General features: G+C 49.1%; 9 protein-coding genes across 9 annotated transcripts; 5 read left to right on the top strand and 4 right to left on the bottom strand.

The window, feature by feature from the left end:
* Positions 1-24: 24 nt before the first annotated feature.
* TRUGW13939_01291 (uncharacterized protein) lies at positions 25-1493 on the top strand (the record flags this gene model as incomplete). Its single annotated transcript, XM_035484492.1, has 4 exons — positions 25-220; positions 279-426; positions 492-564; positions 669-1493. The coding sequence occupies 4 exons, from the start codon at positions 25-27 to the stop codon at positions 1491-1493; spliced, it is 1242 nt and encodes a 413-aa protein (XP_035340385.1).
* An 802-nt stretch (positions 1494-2295) lies between these two features.
* TRUGW13939_01290 (uncharacterized protein) lies at positions 2296-3406 on the top strand (the record flags this gene model as incomplete). The annotated part of the gene is made up of 2 exons (XM_035484491.1): positions 2296-2835; positions 3053-3406. 2 exons carry the CDS (start codon positions 2296-2298, stop codon positions 3404-3406), a joined length of 894 nt encoding a protein of 297 aa, XP_035340384.1.
* A 1578-nt stretch (positions 3407-4984) lies between these two features.
* TRUGW13939_01289 (uncharacterized protein) lies at positions 4985-7064 on the top strand (the record flags this gene model as incomplete). The annotated part of the gene is made up of 5 exons (XM_035484490.1): positions 4985-5523; positions 5593-5750; positions 5833-6059; positions 6157-6559; positions 6625-7064. The coding sequence occupies 5 exons, from the start codon at positions 4985-4987 to the stop codon at positions 7062-7064; spliced, it is 1767 nt and encodes a 588-aa protein (XP_035340383.1).
* A 475-nt stretch (positions 7065-7539) lies between these two features.
* On the bottom strand, positions 7540-15298 carry TRUGW13939_01288 (uncharacterized protein; the record flags this gene model as incomplete). Its single annotated transcript, XM_035484489.1, has 4 exons — positions 7540-11855; positions 11906-13373; positions 13426-14060; positions 14542-15298. The coding sequence occupies 4 exons, from the start codon at positions 15296-15298 to the stop codon at positions 7540-7542; spliced, it is 7176 nt and encodes a 2391-aa protein (XP_035340382.1).
* Positions 15299-16275: 977 nt separating this feature from the next.
* Positions 16276-17458, top strand: TRUGW13939_01287 (uncharacterized protein; the record flags this gene model as incomplete). Its single annotated transcript, XM_035484488.1, has 4 exons — positions 16276-16474; positions 16522-16583; positions 16656-17032; positions 17083-17458. The coding sequence occupies 4 exons, from the start codon at positions 16276-16278 to the stop codon at positions 17456-17458; spliced, it is 1014 nt and encodes a 337-aa protein (XP_035340381.1).
* A 148-nt stretch (positions 17459-17606) lies between these two features.
* TRUGW13939_01286 (uncharacterized protein) lies at positions 17607-18985 on the bottom strand (the record flags this gene model as incomplete). Its single annotated transcript, XM_035484487.1, has 3 exons — positions 17607-18344; positions 18396-18669; positions 18723-18985. 3 exons carry the CDS (start codon positions 18983-18985, stop codon positions 17607-17609), a joined length of 1275 nt encoding a protein of 424 aa, XP_035340380.1.
* A 693-nt stretch (positions 18986-19678) lies between these two features.
* On the top strand, positions 19679-20862 carry TRUGW13939_01285 (uncharacterized protein; the record flags this gene model as incomplete). Its single annotated transcript, XM_035484486.1, has 3 exons — positions 19679-19727; positions 19778-19962; positions 20017-20862. The coding sequence occupies 3 exons, from the start codon at positions 19679-19681 to the stop codon at positions 20860-20862; spliced, it is 1080 nt and encodes a 359-aa protein (XP_035340379.1).
* Positions 20863-21096: 234 nt separating this feature from the next.
* On the bottom strand, positions 21097-21966 carry TRUGW13939_01284 (uncharacterized protein; the record flags this gene model as incomplete). The annotated part of the gene is made up of 1 exon (XM_035484485.1): positions 21097-21966. The coding sequence occupies one exon, from the start codon at positions 21964-21966 to the stop codon at positions 21097-21099; it is 870 nt and encodes a 289-aa protein (XP_035340378.1).
* Positions 21967-22416: 450 nt separating this feature from the next.
* TRUGW13939_01283 (uncharacterized protein) lies at positions 22417-24246 on the bottom strand (the record flags this gene model as incomplete). The annotated part of the gene is made up of 1 exon (XM_035484484.1): positions 22417-24246. One exon carries the CDS (start codon positions 24244-24246, stop codon positions 22417-22419), a length of 1830 nt encoding a protein of 609 aa, XP_035340377.1.
* Positions 24247-24669: the final 423 nt, after the last annotated feature.

Raw genomic sequence — 24669 nt, 5'->3', positions numbered from 1 at the left:
ATACCGTAAATCTTCATTGCAATAATGGTGACCAAAGCAGATCGCACTCATGAAGTGCTCCTTTGGGGAGCTACTGGATACACGGGAAAGATCACTGCCGAGTACATTAACAAAAACTTGCCCCTGGATCTAAATTGGGCTATTGCTGGACGAGACCGTAAAAAGCTGGAAAGCCTCAACGAACATTTGAAGACCCTGAATCCAACCCGACCACTTCCTGGTTCGTCGCATTTGCTATCAGGCTTGAATAGTTTGCAATACTGACACTCATTCTCTAGCAATTGAAATTTTCCGTCTGAAGGAGGAGGACCTAAATATTTTGACGAGGAAAACCCAGCTCGTGATCTCGACTGTAGGCCCCTTCCAGTTGTATGGGAGTGATCTTTTTCGTCTTTGTGCTCAAAATGGCACACATTACGTGGATAGGTGAATATATGAAGATCTTTTTTGTTATTATCATCATTTAATTTGCTGATCCATCATCGGTATAGCACTGGAGAGTCTCCATTCGTCGGGGACATGATTAAAGCGAACGACGATTTGGCACGGAAGAATGGGAGCATTGTGAGTTATCATCATTTCCATATTCTTTTCCTAATGTTTTTTGTTTGCGGCAGATAATTCCCTGCTGTGGTTTCGATTGCGTTCCATCAGACATCTCGACGTAGGTTGCCGTCAGTCACAATCGCCGTATCTTTGATGCACCGACTAGGCGCGTCGATGTCAGTATACACAGTCTTAAGGGAAGTGTTAGCGGAGGCACATTGTCGTCTTTCATAAATGCATTTAATCGCTATAGCTTCGCCCAGTTATACGCAATCCATGCGCCGTACTCCTTCTCGCCCAAGAAGCCAACCCCCACAGAGCCTATTAAGTCGAGCAGCCTGTGGATCAAACTCTTCGGCCTGCTCTATATCCGCAACTTGGGCTGGTTGGGCTACCAGTCACAGAGTCCAATCGACCGCGCCATTGTACATAGCACTTGGGGACTCCTCGACGGTACGTCGGAGCGGTACGGTGATAGCTTTGACTGGCATGCCTGGGTGCGCTTGTGGGGACCAATTGCCGCCATTTTCTGGCATTTTACCTTGTGGTCTCTGACAGCCCTGTTTTCGCTCCGCCCAGTCAGATGGCTCCTGTCTAAGATTTGGTACAAGCCTGGAAACGGCGTTGCGGCAGACAAAATCCAAAAGAACTGGCTCGAATACCGCACGGTTGCAAATGTGGATGACGGCCCTACACAAAAGCCTGCCAAAAAACGCAAATCTGTGGCCAGGTTGCGTTTTGACAGTGACCCCTACTTCTTCACTGGAGTCACACTAGCCGAGGCAGCCAAAATTATTGTTCGCCGTAACGATACCCAAGCACACCAACTCGGTGGCGGTGTGTTGACGCCTGCCACCCTCGGCGATTCATACGTGGCGGCTCTCAAGGAAGGGGGTGTGACAATCGAGGTCAAATCAGCAGAAGGAAAGGAGACGGTGAAGTGGTAAGGTGGAGGAGCTTATGGTTAGGGTTAAGCATAGCATACGTGAGATATCCTAACACTAGGTTGTAAGTAGGGCTAAGGGACGAAGTTATACTGTATCTACGCGTAAAAGAGCTCAAGGTATAGGCCAGAATACTAGCTATGAATTATGAAAACTACTACCTCCAAGTTATATCTAGGATCCACAATCGAGACTTCTCCTTGGTGTTTATTAAGCGTTAAAGAGGGTCTCCGCGAAGTCGTGCTTAGGTGCTCATAATTGTCAGGGCTCGAAAGGTGTGGTAAAGGAACATGCAAACGTTCTATCTGTGGAATAAAGAATAAGAAATCAAAGAGAACCAGGGCTAATATGGATATGATGAAATGATTTGACTCAAATATGCAGCCTCATAGTGACAGTACCGGCCCTTCATAGCTGCTCCATATATTCAAATGTTACTATACGCAATTGACAGTCCCATGCAGTGCTGAAGGCAGGAAACCGAGGTTATTACCCCGCCATGTACCGAAAAATCATGACATAAACATATTTGACGATCGGTAGTCGGCAGTTACTAATGTACTAAAGACACTCATTCAAAGGCACATGAGCAGGGTCCAGTGCGGTGAATTTCTCCTCCCGGCCTCATCTAAATCACGGGGATTGTGAATTTTGGTCGAATCGGTCATTGGAACTTTTACTTATATATAAAAACATAAACTAAAGGAATGATTGATGGACGATATCTACTTTCAAATGTTCCTGAGTTCGATCACGCTGAACACCATAACTTCAATGTTCTTTCACTACATAATCTAGTGACAACATGAGCAAATTAATCGTTGTTTTGGGAGCCACTGGTGGCCAGGGCGGCTCTGTCATCGACACCTTCCTTAAACTTGAGGGATGGGGCGTTCGTGGCCTCACTCGCAACGCTCAGAGTGAAAAGGCCAAAGCCCTAGTTGCAAAGGGCGTGGAGGTGGTCGAGGCTAATAGTGACGACCAACCCAGTCTCGAGAAGGCCTTCCAGGGTGCCACTGTCATCTTTGCCTTTACCAACTACTACGACTTTTTTTACGACGTGGGGCCTGAAGAGTCCATTGCTCGTGAAACCCAGCAAGGATCAAACCTGGCACGAGCTGCAGCAACAATCCCAACCCTCGAGCGATACATCTGGAGCACCTTGCCCAATACCGCCGCTATCACCCAGGGCAAGTCCATTGTGCCTCACTTTCAAGGAAAGGCCAATGTGGATGTGTACATCAAGGAAACCCTACCCCAGCTTTGCGAAAAGACGACTTTCGCAATCTACACTATCTTCGCTGCCAATTTAAATCTCTATCAAATCTTCAAGCCAATTTACTTGGTAAGTGGCCGCCCTCGCTCGGTCGGAAAAACATTTGATCTAAAAATGAAAATGAAAATGAAAAAAAAAGATGTGTGATCTAACGCTTTTTGACTTATGACAGCCATCCGCCAAAAAACGGATACAGTTTTACCCTGCTCCTCCTGATACCTCGTACCCAACAATTAGTGATCATCGTGCCAACAGCGGCGTCTTTGTAAGGTGAATTGTTGAAAAGGCCCCTGCACCTGGCACTTACGTCTACTGCAATGTTGAAGACCTGACCCTTGGCTCCTTCTTGGCCGCCTGGGGTCGTGCTAGCAGCATTAGCCCCGAACCATATTCAATCAAGGTCATCCAGATTTCTATCGAGCAATACGTCGAGCTTTGGGGCAACATGGGTGAAGAACAAGCCAGCCAGTGGCGATTTTTCGCCTACCTCAAGGCGGCTCAGATAAACCCCTACACTGCCCAAGGCCTGGAGATTATCCAGGGTAAAGACCTTTTGTCAGACGAACTCAAAGGTCAGCTGGTTCCTGCTGAAGAGGGCCTGAGGGCTCTGGATTGGTCTGGTTATGAAGTCCCGGTATAGTGTAAGGCCTAGATCTTCTAGAGCGCTATCCTACCAACCTTGATTGCGGTATTTAGCTGCATACAAACATCCAACATATATTACGGATTCGTAACATTTCACGTTTGGACGCATTGTACATCTACTTTCGCGGCCGATTATTATGTAGTCGGAAGAGGGCCTGTGTTTATTCAACGGAATACGGGACAAGGGCAAAACGATATTACGGAAAGCGTCAATTCTAGTCTACTAGCCATTACCATGGATTCGCTAGGCCATCAGTCCATTTCTCCATCTAGCAAACAGAATAGTAAGTCGATTCATTTATAGCATATTAATATGTTACGCCTTTCCAAATTATGAGAAAAATATGCCCGATACCGACTAGCTACACTAGACTCCTGATATTTGCCCTTTCCACAACTGTTGCATCGTTTACAAAAATAAAATGATAGATTTATACTACTTAACATAGCTTATGAAGAGAGAAGAAGTTGTATGTTCGAGTTAGCTACTCTCGTCGCAAAATTGCCGAGTTTTCGTAGCCGTTGATCCGGGCGAGGGAATACAGGTATTACTTTAGACTAAAGTTTAGGTTTAACAACTTCAGAAGAAGGAAAATTTATGCAGGGGCAAAGACGCCTGAAATGTGGAAATAAAACACGCCGATTCCGAGATATTTACAGAACTGCCGCGGGGTTCGGGGGAATAAGATGGCTCATGAATCCTAAAAGAGTGGGGAGAACCTGACTCAGCTGAACCGAGATCTCGGCACTCGGTCCAAGTTTGCCGAAGTATGTAAGTACGTACCTACTCTAGTTCACTGCTTGGGACCCTAACCCTAAATAACCCTAGATTGCATGACGTGGCTAAATTTGAAGACAAGAAGCCAAGACTACAGTATAGATTTGGATAGGATTATGGGTGTGCTAGAGAGCCTAATAAAGTACAAGTGTCCAATTTTGACTAAGAGGCAGCATTTTATAGCGTCGTATATATATGAATAACATCCACTCCTTGTAAACTCGTGAAGAGAAATTTAGATAAAATTGATCCAGATACATGAGGTATCCGAAAAAGATTGAAGATATTAATCCGCATCGAAACACCCCAGTTGGCCAAGATGTGTGTTGATATGGGGACTCCAAAACTAGACGAGTCACCTTGACACGGGAACATGTATTAATATTTTTGGAAGGACTATTGTTCATGATATACGATTACATATTTACTACCTCAGCACTCAAATATCCAGGACCTCACACGATGCCAACAGGAGAAGAGAAACGCATACTGATTACTGTCTGCCAGAACGATGTTGATCAGGTAATACCAACTAGGCGCAGCGTCTGACAAGGAAACCGAGACCGGCTCGGCTTTATACAGAGTATAAATGGCTGCGCTGACAGGCGAGTAACGCTATAGATAAACTGGGAAATTTCAGGCCACGCAGGAGTCGGCTTTCGGCCCTTGGCAATCCTACTGTTTCTCAGAATAGTGTGGTTATTGTCTCCATATTAACTATAAAATAGAATAAATCTGGGGGTTGGAACTGCTATTTTTCTGGAGAACTACCAAAAGAAATAACCCCAGAAGACCATGGCACAAACGCGCCTATCGCAACTTACATCACATCTTCATGCTGAAAATATGAAAAGCCAAACCAAAGCTACTAACTACGCCATTACCGAACAACCTCTTGGAACACCTCGACAAATACGCATTATCTGTATCGGCGCTGGCGCAAGCGGTATCAACCTCATTCGCACCCTGCGGCTTCATCTTACCAACTACGAACTGGTCGTGTACGAGAAAAACTCCAGCGTCGGCGGTACCTGGTACGAGAATCGCTACCCGGGATGCAAATGCGATATTCCATCTCACAACTACCAGTTTTCTTGGCGGCCCAATCAGACCTGGAAAAGCTTTTTTTCTCCCGCAAACGAAATCGAGGAATACTTGTGTCGCGTGTGCGAGGAGGAGAACCTCGAGGGCCCGATTCGCACGAAACATCAAGTCATCCATGCCGAATGGCATGAAGAAGATGGCCAGTGGTGGGTGAAAATCAAGAATCTTGTTACCAGAGAAGTTTTCGATGACAGGGCCCATTTCTTGCTTGATGCACATGGCATCTTAAAGTGGGTGTTCCCACCTACGTGGTCTCAACGCTTTGGCACAATTTTTTACTAATTTAAATGCCTACTTAGCTCTTGGAAATGGCCTGATATTCCAGGCCTGCACGATTTCAAGGGCGAGCTCGTCCATAGTGCGGACTGGCCTAAAGACTTTGACTATTCTAACAAGACCGTCGCCGTTATTGGAAATGGATCCTCGGGCATTCAGATCGTTCCTGCCATCGAACCAGGTAAAGCAGATGAGCCTTTCTTTATTTCTTCTTCTCCTCCTGTCTGTCTTTTTTTTCGAATAGGCACTAATAATGCATGTAGAGGTAAAACAGTTGGTCCACTTTATCCGTTCCCCGACTTGGATTGCTCCACCTAGAATCCAGACCCTACAAATGAGCGATGCCAGCGATATATTATCACAGATCGAGCTTGACGAGAATAATGAAGACTTTACTACCGCCCAAAAAGAAAAATTCGTTAAAGATCATGCATTCTATAAGAAGTTTGTGAAGGCAGTGGAGAAACAAGTGAATGGAAATTTCCCTATTGTGAGTTTATAATAATAACCAGAACAACATAACAACATATCAAAATCCAACTATACATTCTTTATGTGTGGAACTAACAACTAAAACTTTCATATAGATGATCAAAGATGGCAAGGAGGCCCAATTTACCAAGGAGCCTTTGCGGATGTATATGGAAGAGGCACTTGGAAATGATGAGCGGCTTTGTAAGGCCTTGATTCCAACTTTTCCCGTTGGTTGCCGTCGACTCACCCCGGGCACGGGATACCTAGAGGCACTTCGGAAGCCTGGCGTTCGTGTGGTTACTCAAGCTATTAAGCGCATTGTTCCTGAGGGAGTCGAAACGGTAGAAGGCGAGCTCATCAAGCTCGACTCCATCGTGTGTGCTACGGGTTTCGACGTGTCGTTCACTCCACAGTTCCCCATTATCGGCCGCGATGGAAATCTCCAGGACATATGGCAGGCAGAAAGACCGCGTGCTTATATGTCATGTGCTGTTCCTGGAATACCCAACTACTTTGGTTAGATTTGTCCAATGTTTTTTTATGCGGCAGAAAATAAGCTAACCGTCCATTTTTAAAAAAAGTATTTCTTGGCCCCAGTGCCCCTATAGGCCATGGAAGTGTATTCACCATCACGGAACACGTCGCCAAGTACCTGACGCGCATAATCCGCAAATGCCAATATGAAGGAATCAAATCCATCTCTCCTAATGCAGCCGCAGTTGAAGAGTTCTACGAGCATATCGATACCTTTATGCCACGGACCGCTTGGGCCGGTCGCTGTCGGTCGTGGTTTAAAAACGGTCAGGAGAATGGACCTGTGATCGCCCTGCATCCGGGCAGCCGCATTCACTTTTTCCACATGCTCGAGCAATTCCGTGGCGAAGACTGGGACTATGTGTATGAAAATAAACATGGTTGTCGAGAAAACCGGTTTGCATATCTCGGCAATGGGTTCTCGACAAAGGAATTGGACCCGGCCTACGACTCTACGTGGTACCTGAATGAGCCAGATGCTTTTTAGAAATTTTTACAGATGTAGTTTACATACATAGTTGCTGATTGTTCGAACACGTATTTTTTGAAAGGATACCAAATTACACCGGGTTACCAAATTGTATATACTCTCTGCATTAGCCGGGCGTACACCTGGGTTTATCATTTAAGGGTTAGGGCTATTTTATCAGCCTCAACTATTCCCAACACGATCGAGCTAACTAGTTTCGAAGATAACGTTAGTATTATGGGGAGGGTTATAACTTACAACTTAGCCTTATTTACTAATTTACTATAACCTTACGTGCTGACACAAGTGATATAGCGTACGTTAGGCAAATTCAGGCCACCAGAAGCCCAGCTTCAGCCCTCTTCCGGCGAATAGCACACTTCTACCATTTCAAAAATAATATAAACGTTATTGCTTCTATCTAACAGTCGACTTATCAAGAAATATTTTGTAATTGTAACATAAACCTCGCTTATAACTCCAATACAGAAAATCAAGCACTCAAACTAGTTGGAAATCCCGCAATAAGACGAATAGTGCGTGCTTCAGGGTCCTCTCCATCCGTCCAATCTACTGCTTGAAACCCAGCCCGGAGCATGTGTTCTTTCCACAGCTCCTCTGGCGTCACCGCATGCTCGCGGCCGTCTTCGAATAGCCACCATCCTTCAAACAGTCCCACGGCAATGTCTAGCCAGAACATATTTTGCGTAATCTCGACTAGAGTGAGAACGCCGTCGTCGCGGAGTAGTTTGTGCAGCGACGTGAGCGATACGGTCAAATTTCTTGTCGCGTGGATGCAATTCGTTGAGATTATAAAGTGAAACGACCCGACCCACGAGGCCTGGGGTTCTTTTTCAATATCCAATGTCGCAAATTCCATCTCAGGGCAGTCCTTGAATGTTCGCTTGGCGGCTGCGACTAATGACGGAGACAGGTCTGTAAAGACATACTCAAAGGGTACGCCCAGCTTTTGCAAGTGGCGGACAATATACTTGGTCGTGCCACCTGTGCCAGCGCCGACTTCAAGTATGCGGAATACCCCCGGTTTATCCGGATTTATCATGGAATTCTCGAGGAATTCACCTAGTGCGAGTGTACCGGATCGCACAAGGGGCCAGTTTTCATAGAGGTCATCAAGGGTCTTCTTGTTCTCCTTGTTTCCGAAGACGATCTGAAGACCATCCTTCTCACCGGTCAAACACTCTGCCAGTTCCAACCCAACAGCTTGCACAATTTTATGAACACTAGCATGCAGCGGGAATTCAGGAATGATCTGTTCGTAGATGGTCGAGGCAGGAGTAGGGTCGACTGGCTGTGCCGTGCGAATAAATTGGCCCTCATCGTTGACCACAAGCTTAGCATCTTCAAGCACACGGTAAAGCTGGCGCACAAGTTGCTTGTGCCTAGGCAAGTGGGAAATCATGGGCGCAGTATCTCCAACTTTGAGAGCGGCCATGTTACAGCCTAATTTAGCAAATGCCTCGACGACGTGGGCGAGCACGAGTGAAGCTTGACTAGGATAGCACTTTTCCCAGAACCCAACAGCTTTGGTATCGATAGCAGCCCTTGTATAGGCATCTCTAGAATCTGCAAAAACCTTTTGCGCCCGGTGTAAAGATGGCCTTGACTCCGTATCAGGAGAGTTGGCTGGGATGGTTTGAACAGCAGCGGCGTTTACTTTTGCTTCCGGCAAGGCAGCGGACCCAGGGTCTGTGCTCGCGTCGACTCCCAAAGCTGCGTCGATATGATCACAGACAGCCTTGACGTTGGGGAAAAATAAGAATGTGTTGAGATCAATCTCAAGGCCAAAGACCGTCTGTATCTCATTCAAAACCTCCGTCACTAAGAGAGAGTCGATGCCAAGGTCCTCGAGTGTCGAATTTGGGGTAATCTCATCAATTGGAACATCCGTCACATTGTGCAATACTTCCAGCACTTTGGATGCTTTGCTGGATTGCGGTTCTGCCGAAGTCTTGCTGACTGCTACCGGTGCTGGGGCTGGTGTTGGGACTGCTCCTCGAGGTGCTGGTGTAGGATTAGCACCAGCTCCGCCAGAATTAACACTCCGCAGTGATCGCTGCAACACAGATACTGATGTCCGCGTGAATACGAATCCAATGAATGCAATCACAACTTGCTGCGACTTTTTGTCAAAGATGTAAACATCGCTGACAGTGCGCTCGTTGTTGTCTTCGGTCAAGAGCGAATAAGCAATCCACTCTTTAGCAGTAATATCAAACGCACCCCCAGTGACAACACGGTTAATACCCTGACAGAGCAAAACATCTTTCCCACTGGGGTGTGCAAAATAGTTAACAAGAACACCAGCGAATTGCATCATGCCGTCAATAGTAGGAGTGTCATATAGCGCCTCACTGGGAGGAAGCTTCGGATCCAACTCGGCTGCGACCTTTCCTGCAGCTTCGTGACCCTGGTACGAGATACTCTTGATCCCGTGGTACATCTCATCGAAGAAAATTAATCTCTGAAGCGCTTGATAGATGTGTCTACCTTGCATCTTCTCTCCATCTTCGCAAGCCATGATGGATAGGCATCTTTTATACCCTATCAAAGCGCTCCACTGGTGAATAGTCTCAGCCAAGACAGGGTCATCCCGTCTACTGAGTCCTGCTTTTCCAGTAACATGAATCTGAGCGTCATCGCCACCTTGTTTTAACTTGCTAGAAAATTCAAAGTCCCAGTTGTCGCTGCCTGGCGCAATACGTGTAAGTTTGATGTAGATATTTTTCTTCGCGTCGAGACCAATGGGTGCACCCTTCATTTGCATGGAGCTCATATTTAGAACGTGCGTGTCGTAGCTCGCGTCCTTTGTCAGGAGCATTGTAGCGCGAGAAAGAAGTTCAACGTACAGCGAGGCGGGTGCAAGAGCTTGGTTGGATGCAATGTGGCCGTTCAAGAGGTACATGTAGCGCTCACTCTCGGGGTCAACGAGGAAAATGGCCTCTTTCTCGCTTGAGTCCGAAAATTGCAAGAACGAGATAAATTCATGTGTGGGAGTAACCTGGGCTGCAGGAGCAATCTCTGTGGCGGGCTCAGGTGTAGCTTTATCGATAAAAGGAAGCCAGTGCTTGGTCTTTTCAAATTGGTATGGAGGAAGGCTTTTATACTCAAAATTACCCCGTGCACTTCGGTGATATGGCCAGAATTGAACATGGATACCAGCCTTCCACAGCTCTACGACAGTCTCGGCCACAGATGAAACTGCATTGGGGCCGTTCAAAAAGGATGGACAGTAGAGTTGTTGTCCCTGCCCACTAAGGCAGCTCTTGACCAAGGACATGACAGAAGACCCCTGACCGGCTTCCACCCAAACACAAGATTGGAACTTTTCAGCAACTCTCTGAACAGCCGAGGAAAAGTAGACGGGGTTTCGCATGTGGTGTGGAATCAGCCACGCGCCCGGTTCCCTGTCGATATGCTCTTCCGTTGCCAGCTCGATGGGAATTTCCGGCTTGTTCCATTGCAAACTGTTCGCAAGTGACTCAAGTCCTGGTAGAATTTGCTCGGTCAAGGCGGAATGGAAGCCATGCGTAACACTCAATTTTTTGGTACGAACACTTTGCCATCTATCATCGCTGGAAATGTGGCTTTCCAAGGCGCTGACAGCGTTAGCTGTACCAACGACAACATGGTTTTTTGGGTTGTTGAAGCAGGCAATTTCTAGCTTGTCGGGACCTTCGGCGTTGACAATATCGAGGATGCTTTTGACAACGGCGCGATCAGACTGAACAGAAATCATGGATCCCCGCTCTTTGCCCCAGGAGCTGACAATCAACTCCGCTCGACCAACGACTAGCCTCATGGTATCTTTGAGAGACAGACATCCAGAGATACACAATGCCGTTAGCTGGCCAAAGCTATGTCCAACAATAGAGTCAATACGCATTCCGCTGTCAATCCAAGCCTTGGCAGATGCATACTGCGCTGCAAAGAGAACTGCATGGAGAGTTGACAGGTCCTGGATACTGTCACGTTGATAGATGGCTGGGTATATGCTTCCATACCCAAGAGATTGTAACTCAGAATCACATTCATCCAGGTGAGATTGCAATAGTGGTGAATTGTCTACGGCCTCCTTGAAGACCCCAATAAAATCATTCTCCTGGCCACCAAAGGCCATGATTATTGGACGCGCGCTGGAGCTGTCATCTTTCAGGATGGTTTCAGATCCCGCGATAATACTCTTGAGAGTCTTCTCAAAGTCATTCAAGTCAATGACGGATTTCGCCACCGAATACGTCAATGTGTGGTTAGTCCTGTCTGTCAGGTTGAAGAGAACGTCGGAAAGTAGGTGGTCAGTGTTTACCGAAGATGCTCGCTGGCCTGCTACATACGCCAGGAGCTTTCTAGCATACGAAATCAAACTTCCCTCTGATGAAGCCGATATAAAAAGAGGTTGTTTCGCTCTAATAGTCGGCCGCTTGATAGTCGTGGAAGCCGGAATTGCCTCGCGAATGGCAACGACGGCGTTACTTCCGGCTGCACCATAGCTGTTGACGCAGGCAAGTTTTGAAGATGTCTTCCAGGGCTGAGACTTTTTGGGGATAGCCATCATGTCGGGTTCGAGTGCAGGAATTTTAGGGTTGAGGTTGCTATAGCTTGCTTGACCGAGTATAGTGTTGTGTTGCATCATGAGAACAGTTTTTATCAGGCCAGCCACACCGGCCGATGCCTCTGTGTGCCCAATGTTCCCTTTGACGGATCCAAAATGCAGTATCTCTTTACGGTGGGCACCTCCAAAGGCATCGCGGATACTCTGGCATTCAATTGGGTCTCCTACTTGTGTTCCTAAAAAGTGTTAGCGCTTTAGAAATGGAAATGCAGGATTTTGTATTTACCAGTGCCGTGAGCTTCAACATAGGTCACGCTAGATGAATGTGCATTAGCCATGCCAAGGACCTTGTTGTAAACGGTTGTCTGCGACGAAGAGCAGGGGACAGTGATATGGGCATCATTATAATTTTGATTGACTGCAGATCCAACAATGACACCTAGAATATTGTCACCCTCTTCAATGGCAGTCGAAAGAGATTTGAGTACAACAGCTGCAACACCTTCTCCACGGCAGTAGCCGTCGGCAGAGACATCAAATGGCTTGCAGCCGCCAGATGGACTCAAAAATCCAGCTGCAGCCAGGTTCTGGTAGTCAAAGGGGCTGGTAAAGATATTGGTTCCGCCCGCAACTGCGCGCGAACATTCTCCGGATTGAATGGCTCGGCAGGCAGTATTAATTGCAACCAGGGATGACGAGCATGCAGTGTCGATGGTCATTGCAGGGCCGGTGAATCCAAATTGGTGGGAAATTCGGCCGCTGAAAAAGGCTCGCGAAGTGCCTAGCATGGAGTATGCATTAGGTGGGTGACAGGCAACGTTGTCGTAGTAGTTATTTCCAACAGCGCCAATGTAGCAACCATAATCGTTTGAGTGGCCTTTGCCTGCTGGCCCGAAATGGCCAGCAGACTCCAAGGCTTCATAGACCACTTCTAGCAGCATTCGTTTTTCGGGGTCCCACGAGACTGCCTCACGAGAAGACTTCTTGAAAAAGCGGTGATCAAAACTTTCAGGGTCATCGATGAAATTTCCCCAAAACTTGGTGTCTCCATAACCTGCCAGACGATGGTTCTTCAGGTTGAATCGATCCGAGGGAGCCTCGCGAACCATTGACACGCCCGACTCTAAAAGATCCCAGAAGGCGTTAACGTCGGCAGCACCGGGGAAACGACACGCCATGCCAACCAGGGCTACTGAATGTGGGGGATATTTTGCTTCCAGATTGACGTCGATGTTGTTGACATCGTTGACACCGTTAATACCATTGACGCCATTAACGCCGTTCACTCTGTTGACTCCGTTAGTATCATCAGTAGTATCACTCCTTTGCGAGAGACTAAGGGGCAAGACGCCCTTTTCAAAAGCAAGAGTGGTCACCGTAGGATGATCAGCCGGAAAAGCATCCAAGGTTTTCCGCACAGTTGTATACCAGTCGGCTGTGTGGAGAAGGATGCTGTCGATTGCAATATCCGTGACTGAGACGTCTCCTGTAATAAGGTCCCCCGTGTCATTCCTTCGAAGCGGGACCTGGAGTTGTGCCGCTGCCGGGTATTGAAGACCCTTGACGGAATTGGTGAAGGCCTTGAGATTTTCAGCTGCCTCGGCGTGGGCAGCAGCAGAGTGGAAGCGGCCATTGATACTGATGGTCTTGGCACGGAGGCCAGCCTCTCTGAATGCCTCGGTCAGTGACTGCTCATCACTGACCTGGGCGGTGATGGTGACGCAGGTGGAGTCGGTGATGCATGCAATATAGGCCTATATAGGAAGTAAGTAGTGTAACCGAGAAAGACAAGGTGCTGACTCTCACATGTGGATAACTGGCCAGCAGGCCCTCGACTTGGGATCTGGAGAATTCTCCTTCCCGCCATCGCACAGACAAGGTACAGGCTGAATTGGCGGGCTCGGCGTAGAGAGCGTTTTGGTCGATATAGGCGCCAATGCACACAGCCAGGCGTAAGCTCGTCACGGTGTATTCAGCGAGCTGTTCCTCGTTCTTAGAAAAGCCAATGGCGGCAGCAGTGAGAAACCCAGTGCAGAATCCCTGCACGCCGTACTGCTGCAGCGACTGGACAGTCTGGCTGTAGTCGGAAGCATCATCCTTGTCGAGATGCTGCAAGAACAGGGCGGCTTGCAGCAGAACAGCAAACGGCAGCGCAACGACGTTGGGCAGGGTGTCGACAGGCAGTGATACCGTCCCATGCTCGATCCATTGCAGGAGAAAGTCGACAGAGGAAGCTGAGACGCGGTGCAGAGAAGCATCAAAGGCGGCGAGCAGGCGCAGCAGGGAAGGCAGGGCACGCGCCCCGGAGGAAAGCGCGGTGCACAGGCTGGTCCGGCGCAGCAGGAGCCGATGCAACTCGCTCTGTTCAGAGGGAAGGCACGACTGAGGACCGCACAGGAGCAATTGCGTCATGCTCATGGCTGATATGGCATGGTTTTGGTCTTTATTACTATGTGTTTTTTTCAGTTGATTTTTTTCAACTGATATTTCAATGCTACAGAGTACAGAGCGAGTTCAAGTAGTCAATTGATTATTATTAGCTAATCACCAACTAATTCTTAGACCTTGTATGGAGTGTGTTGTAGGTCTGGCAGCCCCTCTTATCAAGCTCACGCTTGCGGTTGTTAAGCTCTTAAGCTGCATGCAGTAGTAGTAGCTGCACATGCGCATGGGCCTTTTTGCATATATGTTATTTTTTTTATTTTTTGGTGTTATTTCAACTTTGCATATGTGGACATTATATTTCATGCATTATGCTTTATAATCATTTCTTCTTCCTTCATTCGATCAATCAAAACGCCTCCCGGCTTTATGCCATCATTAATAATATTATCTCCGGAAAGTCGACACGCAATTATTCTACTACGTATTTATTATTCTAAATCGATACCCCCGTCTCCTTCGCCAGAGCCACTATCGCACCGGCCACTGCAGCCACGTCGGCCGGTTGGATCACAACGCGATGATCGCCATTCCACTCCACCACGCGAGTCGTGCCCGGCTGGCAAAAGTCGGCAAGCAGCCGCCGGTGGTTTGCCAGCCCCGGGTCTTTGGTGCCATGGACGTGCAACGTTGGTAGGCTCAGGAGGTGGTCCGACCCCTGGAGAAACGCGGAGCCCGTTACTTGCGCAAACGCGCCTGTCGTGAGCTCGTCGGCATCCGCCAGCGCGAGCGAGTCAGTCAAGCCCGGATGCAGCGCGACTAGCGGTGCGCGGCCGGCGAGAATCACCCCGAATTTGAAGTTGGTGTTACTATCATTATTATTTTCAAAATCTGCAAGCTTTTCGGCGCGCAGCCGCTGGCGCAACAATAAACTTGCGGCGACTTTGGCGCCCTGGCTGAAGCCCATCAAAGCCACCCAGTCGCCCGTGGCCCCCAAGGCGCTATCGCTCGTCATGGCATCTTTCAGCGCGTGGTCAATGTCGCGACAAATGGCTTCGGGCCCTGGGTTAGGCTGATCGACTTGCCAGCGCAACCAGCGCCGAAAGGGCTGGAGCTCCGCGTAGGTGGCCATGATGCCAGGATCGGCGGGCGACAGGTACGGTGCATCCACAAACACGAACCTAAACGAGGCCTCGAGGGCACGGCACAGCCCGCGGCACTGCAGGCGAAATACTTGCGCGTTGACACCCCCACCGTGCAGGCAGAGGATGCGCGGTAGATGCAGGTTGTCGCCCATCGCGTGTTGTTGGGGCCGAATTTATGGTCTATCCGACTTTATCGACGGACATGTCCTGTCTGGGGCAAGCAAGCCTATATAACATGATTGGTATTGTGCTCAGAGGAGTCGGAGTGCGTGCGCAGGCTAACAAGGGCCTAGGGATAGGGTCTCCACCGGCAGATGCACATGGCCTGCAGGCTGCAGCTGCCAGTTGGGGCCAAAACGATAATGCAACCTGCACTAGAGCCAACCCTAGAAAGAAGCCTTTCTTTTGATTGTCCAGCCTTTACGCCGCACAGGAATCCGAGCTTGTCGCTGCCAATAATAACTCTATCATCGTGTATGCCGTACGTACGGAGTCAGAATATGCCGGATGATGTAAGCTTAAATCCCTGTCCGGAACGCCGATCGCCCCGTCCCGTCCGTCCGTCCCGGGCACCCAAAGCTTGTTTCTCTGTTCTATATGTTCGGCGAATACAATAATAAAAATAGACATCACATTACGGAGTACTATTAAATGCACGGATTAGTCCCTATTGCGCATCATGTCCGTTATAGCCATCGCGCAAACACGCCGTAGTATTAAGTTATCGGCTCCATTCTTCAAGGTTGAATACGACGTAGCTATCTTACCAACGTGGTGCGATTGGCGGTCTGTCCCGAAAATGCCCAGCGGGGTAAATTGTCCGGATGGATGAACCTGAAGCACTGGTCTAACTACTCTTACTCATTAGTAGTTTAAGCACTCTTTTTATTTCGGGTCTACGTAGCACCAATGACTTTTTTAGCCTTTTTTTAGTATCCTTTTAGCCTTGGCACGTTGCCACACGACTCGTGGCTAATGGTGGGACATGCTGACACGGACACGAGCAAATAAGCACATTCCAGCCTCCACTCTTTTTCTGCACTGTCTGCATCGTCTTTTCTTCAGATCCTCCCCCTCCCCTGCTGAGCGTTGGACAACCTACCGCCAATGCGATCGATTCGCATTCACCATGGGGTTGGAAATATCCCATAGCCACCTACAGGAGACATGCTTTATCCTGGCTATTGTGGGTGCGGTGCTGGCCATCACGGCCACCGCGCTGCGCTTTCTCTCGGTGCGGCTGACAAACCGCAAGCCTAGCTGGGATGACTGGTTTAGCGTTCTGGCGACGTTTTTCTTCATCCTATATGTGATTCCGCTGCTATACCGTGAGTTTCTTGTTTCTCCCAGTGGTGATGTTAGTTAACAGCTGTAGTCTTGTCCGTGATGAACGGCAAGGACAAGTGGACCGCAGAAGAAGTCGTCCGAATAAAAAAGGTACATCGCAAATCCTATATACATACCAAATATTGTTTTTTTTTTTTTTCAACCCGTCTAATTCATGTCCAGGCCGGATACTCGATGGGCCCACAGTTTTGCATGCAGCAGCTCTTCGCCAAACTCAGCATCCTATGGCTATACTACCGCCTGTTCCACGTCAACGAAGCCTTTTTATACTGCGTCTGGGGCCTCGGCATCACCCAAACCGCCTGGTCCGTTGCGACCTACCTCGTGCACTGGCTCGAATGCATTCCGACTGCGAAGCTATGGGATCCGACGCTCGACGGCCACTGCATCAAGAGCCCGGTCTTTTTGGCTGCCGGAGAGACGCCCAATTCGCTTGTTGATTTCGCCATGATTGCACTTGCCATTTGGATGGTACAGTCGCTGCGCATCAAGACAGCTGTCAAAATTAAGCTGTTTGTTATTTTCATCATGGGTGGTTTGTACGTACTCCTTCACCATCCATCCAGGAACATCTCTAATCAGCCACAAGAGCCGGCGTGATCGGCTTCGTCAAAATAGGCTACGGCTTCAGCGCCACCAGCAAATCCAAGGTCGAAGTGCTCGACCCGATCTGGGCCACCGTGCAACAAACCTGCAGCGTCATCTGCTGCTGCGCGCCCTTCTACAAACCCTTGATCCCAGAAATCGGGTTTTTCGGCAAACTGCAGTCGCTCACAAGCTCCGTGCTTTCACGCAGCAAGATGAGCAAGTCCAGGTCGCGCTCGAATACGCATGATAAATCGTCGAGCTCGGATCCGAGTTCGGCGCCGGGGAACAGCAGGTGGAATCCACCGAATACCTGGTTGGAACTCGATGATCGCAGTTCGCGAAAGGGATCGACGACGGAGATCTTGCCTGCGGTATAGTTTTTTGTTTTTTTCAATAATTTTTTGGGCTGAAATGATAGCGTTGTCTCTGTAAATCTAGGATTAGCGAGCGATAGTAATGAACTGTAATGATAATTTTTTTAAACCCATTATTTAGATGTATTAAATGTATATCCAGATGTGTAGCTCAAAACTCCCTACTCTCGCCAATATCGCAAATATCAAAAAGACCACTCTCAGCAAGCCCGCTCTTAGCCAGCGCCTTCTTAAGCAACTGCGGCGGCTCCAGCACATTCTCCTCAGCCACCGCCCATGTCCCCCAATGCATCGCCATGGCCTTTTTGCACTGCGTATCCTTGAAGATCTCAACAGAGTCATACGGATTCGAATGCACAGGACTCAATACATGCCGCGGCATATATGCTCCAATAGGAATCAGCCCAAGATCAAACGGGCCCCGGAACTGGCCAATCTGTTTAAAAGCAGGGCAAACGGGCAGATGGGCGAGATCGGCACCCCAGTCGTCGACCCCCTTGGGTACCCGGGGAACTGCACGGTAGCCTGTGTCGCCGGCAAAGTAGACGGATTTTCCGCCGGAGGAAACGGACCATGAAGCCCATAGGGTGCTGGCCTTATCAAAGGGGGTGCGTGCTGATGTGTGTTGGCAGGGGAGGCAGGAGATTCTTGCTGTCATGTTGTTACTGTCGGAGGATGGTGATTCCGGCTTGTTGTCGGCTGGCAGTTTGGATAGTGTGAGGTCGGCGTCTTCCCACCAGTCGAGCTCGACGGCGTTGATAATGCCGCACTCTGTAAACCATTTCTTCAGGCCTTTGGGGACAAAGAACTGGACCGCGGGGTGATGTTTTTGGATTTCCACGACACTAGGGTGAGAGAGATGGTCGTAATGGGAGTGGCTGATGACAACCTATCATTATATTAGTCTCAAGAAGCAAATAAAACAGAGAAAACCACTTACGCAGTCAATAATTGGAATATCAGAAATGTTGCACGGCGTAGGAGTGAATCTTTTATGGCCGAACCAGGAAACCGGAGAACAGCGGTCTTCAAACACAGGATCAAATAGAACGCGTATGCCACTGGGAAACTCGATGTAGTAACACGCATGTCCCAGCCATATCGCACGCATAGCCTGAGAGCCCGTCCTCGATGGGAGGAACTCGGGCTTGGTGACCGTGACAGTCGGAGGCGTGGTATCCGGCCTATTGCTATTTCCAGAAAGGAACTTGTGGCTATTGCATGTCAGCTTCTCAAACCTGCTTTTTAAAGATTGGAATGCACTCACTGCATCATCGCCTTGAATATTTCCGGGAAAGAAAAATCATGAGCGCTCTCCCACGGATTCACAAACCCCTTGGGTTCGCCTGTGCCCCCATCTCGCACCCAGTGACTCTTTTCCTCGGCCGTCTCGGGCACCGCACCTAAAGCAGCAGGCGCACTGACGGTCACGGTGTAGCCTCCATTACCCCCGGAACTCATGGCTCTATATCGCGGTGTACGGACACGTGAGCGGTGGCTGGAGATGAGTGGCCGGAGGATGTTCCGCATAAGATGCAGGCTGAAGCTCACAGAGGCAGAGTTATATATGTAGTAAGACTTCGCTATGTCGAAAAACTCCTTGGATATTTTAGATGTCCAAGTTTATTGCCTAACTGCCGCGGTCGTATACTGCCGTTGTCTCGGAGCATAACGGCCCCTCCTTGGCGCGCGTAGCGTGATCTGCGTGTCAAAGCTTGTCTAAATCTTTTTTCCCCAAGTATTTTATGGAGCAATCTTATAGATAAACTGTAAATTTTAATTTGATTTAATTTTGGTATTTCCATCGATTATACGAAAGTTTATTCTAGTGTCAATGTTAACTTTATTTTCAATAATACCAGACCAGGCTGGCATGTCAATACATGTAGCACGTGAGGAAACATCCTTGAGCACAAACTTGATATATATCCGTGGTCAACTGATCCATCAAGGTTGGCATTGAAACACTTGAACTTCCCTGAATTACTTTTTTTATGTCATTAAACCAGTCGACAGCGTTTCCTTTGTCTACGATCATAATATAAAGTAACTAAGTTATGGAGTTAAGCGGAGGTAATGCGGTGGCTGGCAGCGGTGGGGCCGAGCTATCCGTCCCGTCGTTCCTTCCCCTTTCGCTTTCACATTCGTACCTGGACAGAGTCAACTATCTTGAGCTTCAACCCTTTCAGAGCCTGCAGTCCAGTGCGACAGAACACATCCAAAATGGCGGAATCGACGCCCCTGTTGGACAAGAAGAGGGAAACTCCCCTGCGTATGCCTCGTGCCACCATTCCTTCTTTCCCCGGGCTGACAGCGGCAAAGCTACCTTTACCTTTGCTAAGGATACCCCGCACGGCAAACGCCCCCAAGCCATCGCCCATCGAGGCTACAAAGCTACGCACCCGGAAAACACCATGGGCGCGTTCAAAGCAGCAGTTGATCTTGGCGTCGATGCTCTCGAGGTCGATCTCCACATGTCCAAGGACGGTGTGGTGGTTCTTTCCCATGTAGGAAAAAGGGGCCCAACAAGGCTCATTCAAACAAAGCTCATTCCAATATAGGACCCTACTCTCAAGCGCTGCTTTGGAAAGGATGATAGGATTGTCGACTGCAACTGGGAGTATCTCCAGACGCTGCGCACTTTGAAGAGCCCGCAGCCAATGCCAAGGCTGCACGATCTTTTGGAGTATTTAACCACGCCAGGTCTTGAAGACATTTGGATCTTGCTTGATATCAAGCTACTGCTGCCGAGTCTGACAGACGCTATGCTGGGAACTAAAACTGCCAAGAAGCTCGACGACTACGCCGAGGATCTTTTCCGGGCGATTGCAGCAACCTTGGCAGATGCCAAGCCGTCATCACGTCCATGGAACGAACGTATATTGTTGGGATGCTGGGCAGTGAGTCTATATGTCTACCTACGTCTTCTCAACCCTAATCTTCGTTTAAAGGCAAAATATCTCCCTCTGTGTACAAAATATCTTCCCGAGTATCCGATCACTCACATCGGATTCAGCGTGGATTATGCGCGCCAGTTCCTCAAGGTTCCTCGCGTTGGTCTCAATTTGTTCCAGAAACTTATAGTCGGACCTCGTGGAGCATCGTTGATTCGAGAAGTGAAGCAACAAAAGGCTGAGCGCACGCTGCTCTTTTGGACCGTGAATGAAGAATACTGGATGAAATGGAGTATCCGGCAAGAGGTTGATGGCGTCATCACGGATGATCCTGAGAAATACCTAGAGGTTCGCAAAACTTATGACAAAGACGAGGCGTTACGCCAGTCTTGGGCGTCCTGGAAGGGTATTCTTGGATGGCACTGGCACTTTGTAAAATACGGGTTCTCTTTCAGAGTCAAGCATGGTTTCTGGGTCAATGTGCAAAAGGTTAGGAAGCATTTAGAGGGCTGAAGTATGGATGGCCTTTGAAAATTAGCAAACCACACTATTCCTTCCTCAACAGTCATCAATAGCTGGCTCATAATACTGCATATTTTGAGTGGAATCTTTAAAGAATCAACCTCACGTGGAAAAATTTGTAGATACTTCTACAGACATCATTCCAAGATTTAATTTGGAAAAACTATCAAGCTATGCAGACAGACCATAAAAAGTTAACATCTAATATCTAACTTCATGGATTGCTCAATTATTATCAATATCACCACTGACCCTCGACGGCTCCTCTGGAGAGTTCACGTACGAGTCTGGCCGGTTGTTCTCTTCGTTCGTCTTGGCCACGTTATACTTTTTAAACGCTTCTTCGACCAACAAGCCGACCTCCTTTCTGTTCCGGCCAATAATGCCCACGCTCAACAGCGACTCGGTCTCCTCGATCCAATCCTGGATCTTGCGAAAGCCGATCTGATCCTTCTTGATGCGATCTGGCAAGCCCTGGCCACTAATGAGCGCGAGCATCCCCGCAATCACCGTGTTGAAAGCGCCTAAAAACGTGATTATTGTCGTGTGATCACTAGCCAACGGACCCAGCGCGGTGAGCGCAGCTCCGACAATAATCTGACCAAAATGACAGAGTAAAGTGAATGTGCTCAGAAAGTAAAACTGTCGCGCCTTGGATTTTTTGGCCGAAATCACTGCGCGGTAGATTCCGACGGCCTTTTTGCGGCCTTCTTCCATCGTTCCCGGGTCAGTGGCTGCCAGATGGTAGTTGATGCCAACGGCGCGCCGGAAGATGATCAACCGCTCGTCGTTGTCTTCACGAGGCGGTAGGCCGGCTGGTGTAGGCCAGGATTGCTGCGGTGGCTTTTGCGATCCATTTGTGGGCTGCTGGTCATTCGAGGCTGGTTGCGATGGGGTGACTTCGATCGGAGGGCCGACTGATTTTACTTGGTCATCTTGTGCCGGAGCAGGCGGCGGTGGTGATGCTGGCTGTTTCTTGGAGTTTGCTTTTTTGTCCGAGTTTTTATCGGACTTTGGCAGCAGAGGCGATGACTCTGTTGGGTCTTCCTGCTCCTCTTCCTCTTCCTCGTGATGATCTTCCGGCTTAGGCGGCATATTGAAAAAAAAGGTACAGAACAGCAACAACAAAAAAATTCTAGACAGGGAAAAAAGGAGATAAGTACAAAATGAATCAAATTCAAAAACAAAGATACATCGGAGGACAAGCCTCAACTTAAATATACGCCCGATTAGCGTGAGGCCGGCTGACCCTGCAGCATGGCGTTCCCAACACTCGTGATTGGCGCCGATAAGGCATCACCTGGCTAGTTCATGCAGGCGCAAGTATCGTGCGCACTATTGGTGATACAAGGTTGCACGCTGGCAAGCGGTGAGCCAGTTGCTATTTATTTGAGTTCCGAGGTGCAGATCTACATACAATTCGCACTCGGTAGTACGAACTGGTGGTACTCTCCGCCGTGCCCTAATGCGGGTTGACTCGTGTAAGTTGTGATTTCGCGATTGACTTTTTACGAAGCCCATTAATTAAATTAGCTTTTTAATAAATTACAGCAGCGTATAGTTACCGCTACTGTCCATTCCCAGATCCTGTTGCTGCATCGCGTCCTGCACGAGAAACTGCTCCAGATCGAATTCCCTCAAACTGGGCATGTCGGAGATGAGATCCTCAAGCCACGAGAACTCGACCGAATCTGTCGCCGGTTGTCGGAAGTCCCCCACGCCAACAAACTGCATCGTCGAGTCGTCGGCGGTCGTCACAGCTGGCGCCGTCGAGTGCATTCCGAGAACGTTGCGTAGCGTCTTTGCGTCTTCTTCTTTACGCCGCTGATGCAGGAGAATGAACAGATAGGCAGTGTTGTAGGCCTCGCGCATGACAGCACTGTTCCATGCATTTGTCACTTCTTGCAGCACGTTCATTGCATCTGGGAGCAAGGCGAGCGAAGCTCGACTATCAATAGCAAGCAGTAGACAGACCACCTGGAACGGCACGTTGGCGGAATGATGCCAGGGACTGTTGCTGGCAACCATATTCTCGGCCGCCCGCAGACCTTTCATGGCCAATTCCAGTATACGCTCCATGCGCATGTTGATCATGTTGGATTTTTCAGCCCGCAGCCGCCGGAAAATACAGAGCATGAGGTTGACCTGCGCCATGACGACGGGCGGTGCCTCGAGCACATCGTCTAGCACACGCTTCATGTCAGCCTCCAACTCCTCGACCGATCTAGACTTATTGGGGTGGAGAGGCTCTGTCAGAGGGATGAACCCCAACAGCTGGGATGTGTAGTCGCCCGCTTTAGGGGAAACTGGTTTGGTGGTTGCTCCGGGAAGAGTGATCTTGGTCCGGCCAAGGTCGAACGAGGCCCAAATATTAAGATGCTGGGCCATACCCCAGAGCCGCCGGCGGATATCAAGGTCGATCACCTCGGACGACCCGTCAAAGACCGTATGCGAGGGAGCTTCAAGATGAATGTTTGCGGATTCGGCAACGTGCATTAATGAGCAGCTAGCCAGCCAGGCGGCGTGAGGCAACGAGGTCATTCGTAGGTACGCAACGCGCAGCACCCATCCGGTGACTATATTGATAGACGGCGGTGTCACCAAGGAGCCTTGCTCAAGCAGCGTTTTTGCCGTCTCGACCAGATCAGGTTCGTACACAGGAGGCACTCGCTGGGAGAAATGCAGGCCGAGAGCTGCAACCCCGCACAGAACGCAGTCGTACGAGTCTGGCATTTCAGGGGTCTGCCATCTTGTGCCTAGGCGCTCGAAGAAGACATCGCGGTCGATGAACCCGTATCCAATGGCCACTTTCTCAAAGAAGACCAATGCCAGACTCCGCATCTGGGCTTGGGGAAGTATCGTAGTCACTCGGCTTGCTATTCCAGGCGCACATCCTGCCAGTCGCTCTCCGGCATTCCAAGCAAACAGATGCAGCTGCGGCGCATTATATGGATCGATCTTCAAGCCCAGCCGTCTCACGAACGCGGCACCAGAGTTGGCCTCTAGCGACTGCATATGGGTCCGGGCATTGGCCGCAGATGATCCATAGGCTTTCTCTGTTGCAGTTTCTTGGCTATCCTGATTGTCATTTCTGCCAGTGGGAGCACCAGTGGCGGCAGCAGCGCCAGCTAATGGAGCAGGCTCACTGCTGACAGGAGAGCCTGCAAGTTGGGACTCTTGCTGCTGGGCTACGCCTGGAGCACTCTTGGCTTTCGACTTGAGCGGCGCATAGTAGCACTCGTACTCGAATTCCACACACGTATAGCATGGCTGTCGGCTGTCGCACTTGCGCTTACGCAGGCGACATGGCTCGCACGCGACCCTAGCACGACGTCGCTTGCGCGGGGCCGCTTCATTCGAATGTGACTGGTCCATTATTACCTGCGTCGAGCTGTTTCTCTAATTGTTTCTTTCGATGCTACTTTGTCGGTGTGAGAAAATTCGGGATTCTCGGTAACGGCGGGAAAGGCGGGGTCGTCCTTCCACTTATATAATAGGTGATAAAAGGCGGAAATGGCCCTCGGGATTGCTTTTTACATATTTTTTTGTCTAATTATGATTTGTGTTTAAATCACTATTTTCTATTACTGAAATGCTGATTTCTTTTCATGGTTTGCATGTGTCTACGGTTCACATGCATGCCAACTCTCGGCCAACACTCGTGAGAATCTGGTATCGACGGGAACAGCGGCATATGCGGGTTCCTCGGTTCTTTGCTTCTCGGCTCAGAAAAAAATGAGTCACAAAAAAACAACATCTCGACCGAGAAAATGATGGAGATAAATTGCTGATATTGCT

This window comes from Talaromyces rugulosus, chromosome I, assembly GCF_013368755.1.
Source record: "Talaromyces rugulosus chromosome I, complete sequence".
Taxonomy (NCBI): domain Eukaryota; kingdom Fungi; phylum Ascomycota; class Eurotiomycetes; order Eurotiales; family Trichocomaceae; genus Talaromyces; species Talaromyces rugulosus.
This window is presented reverse-complemented; position numbering and strand designations above follow the sequence as displayed.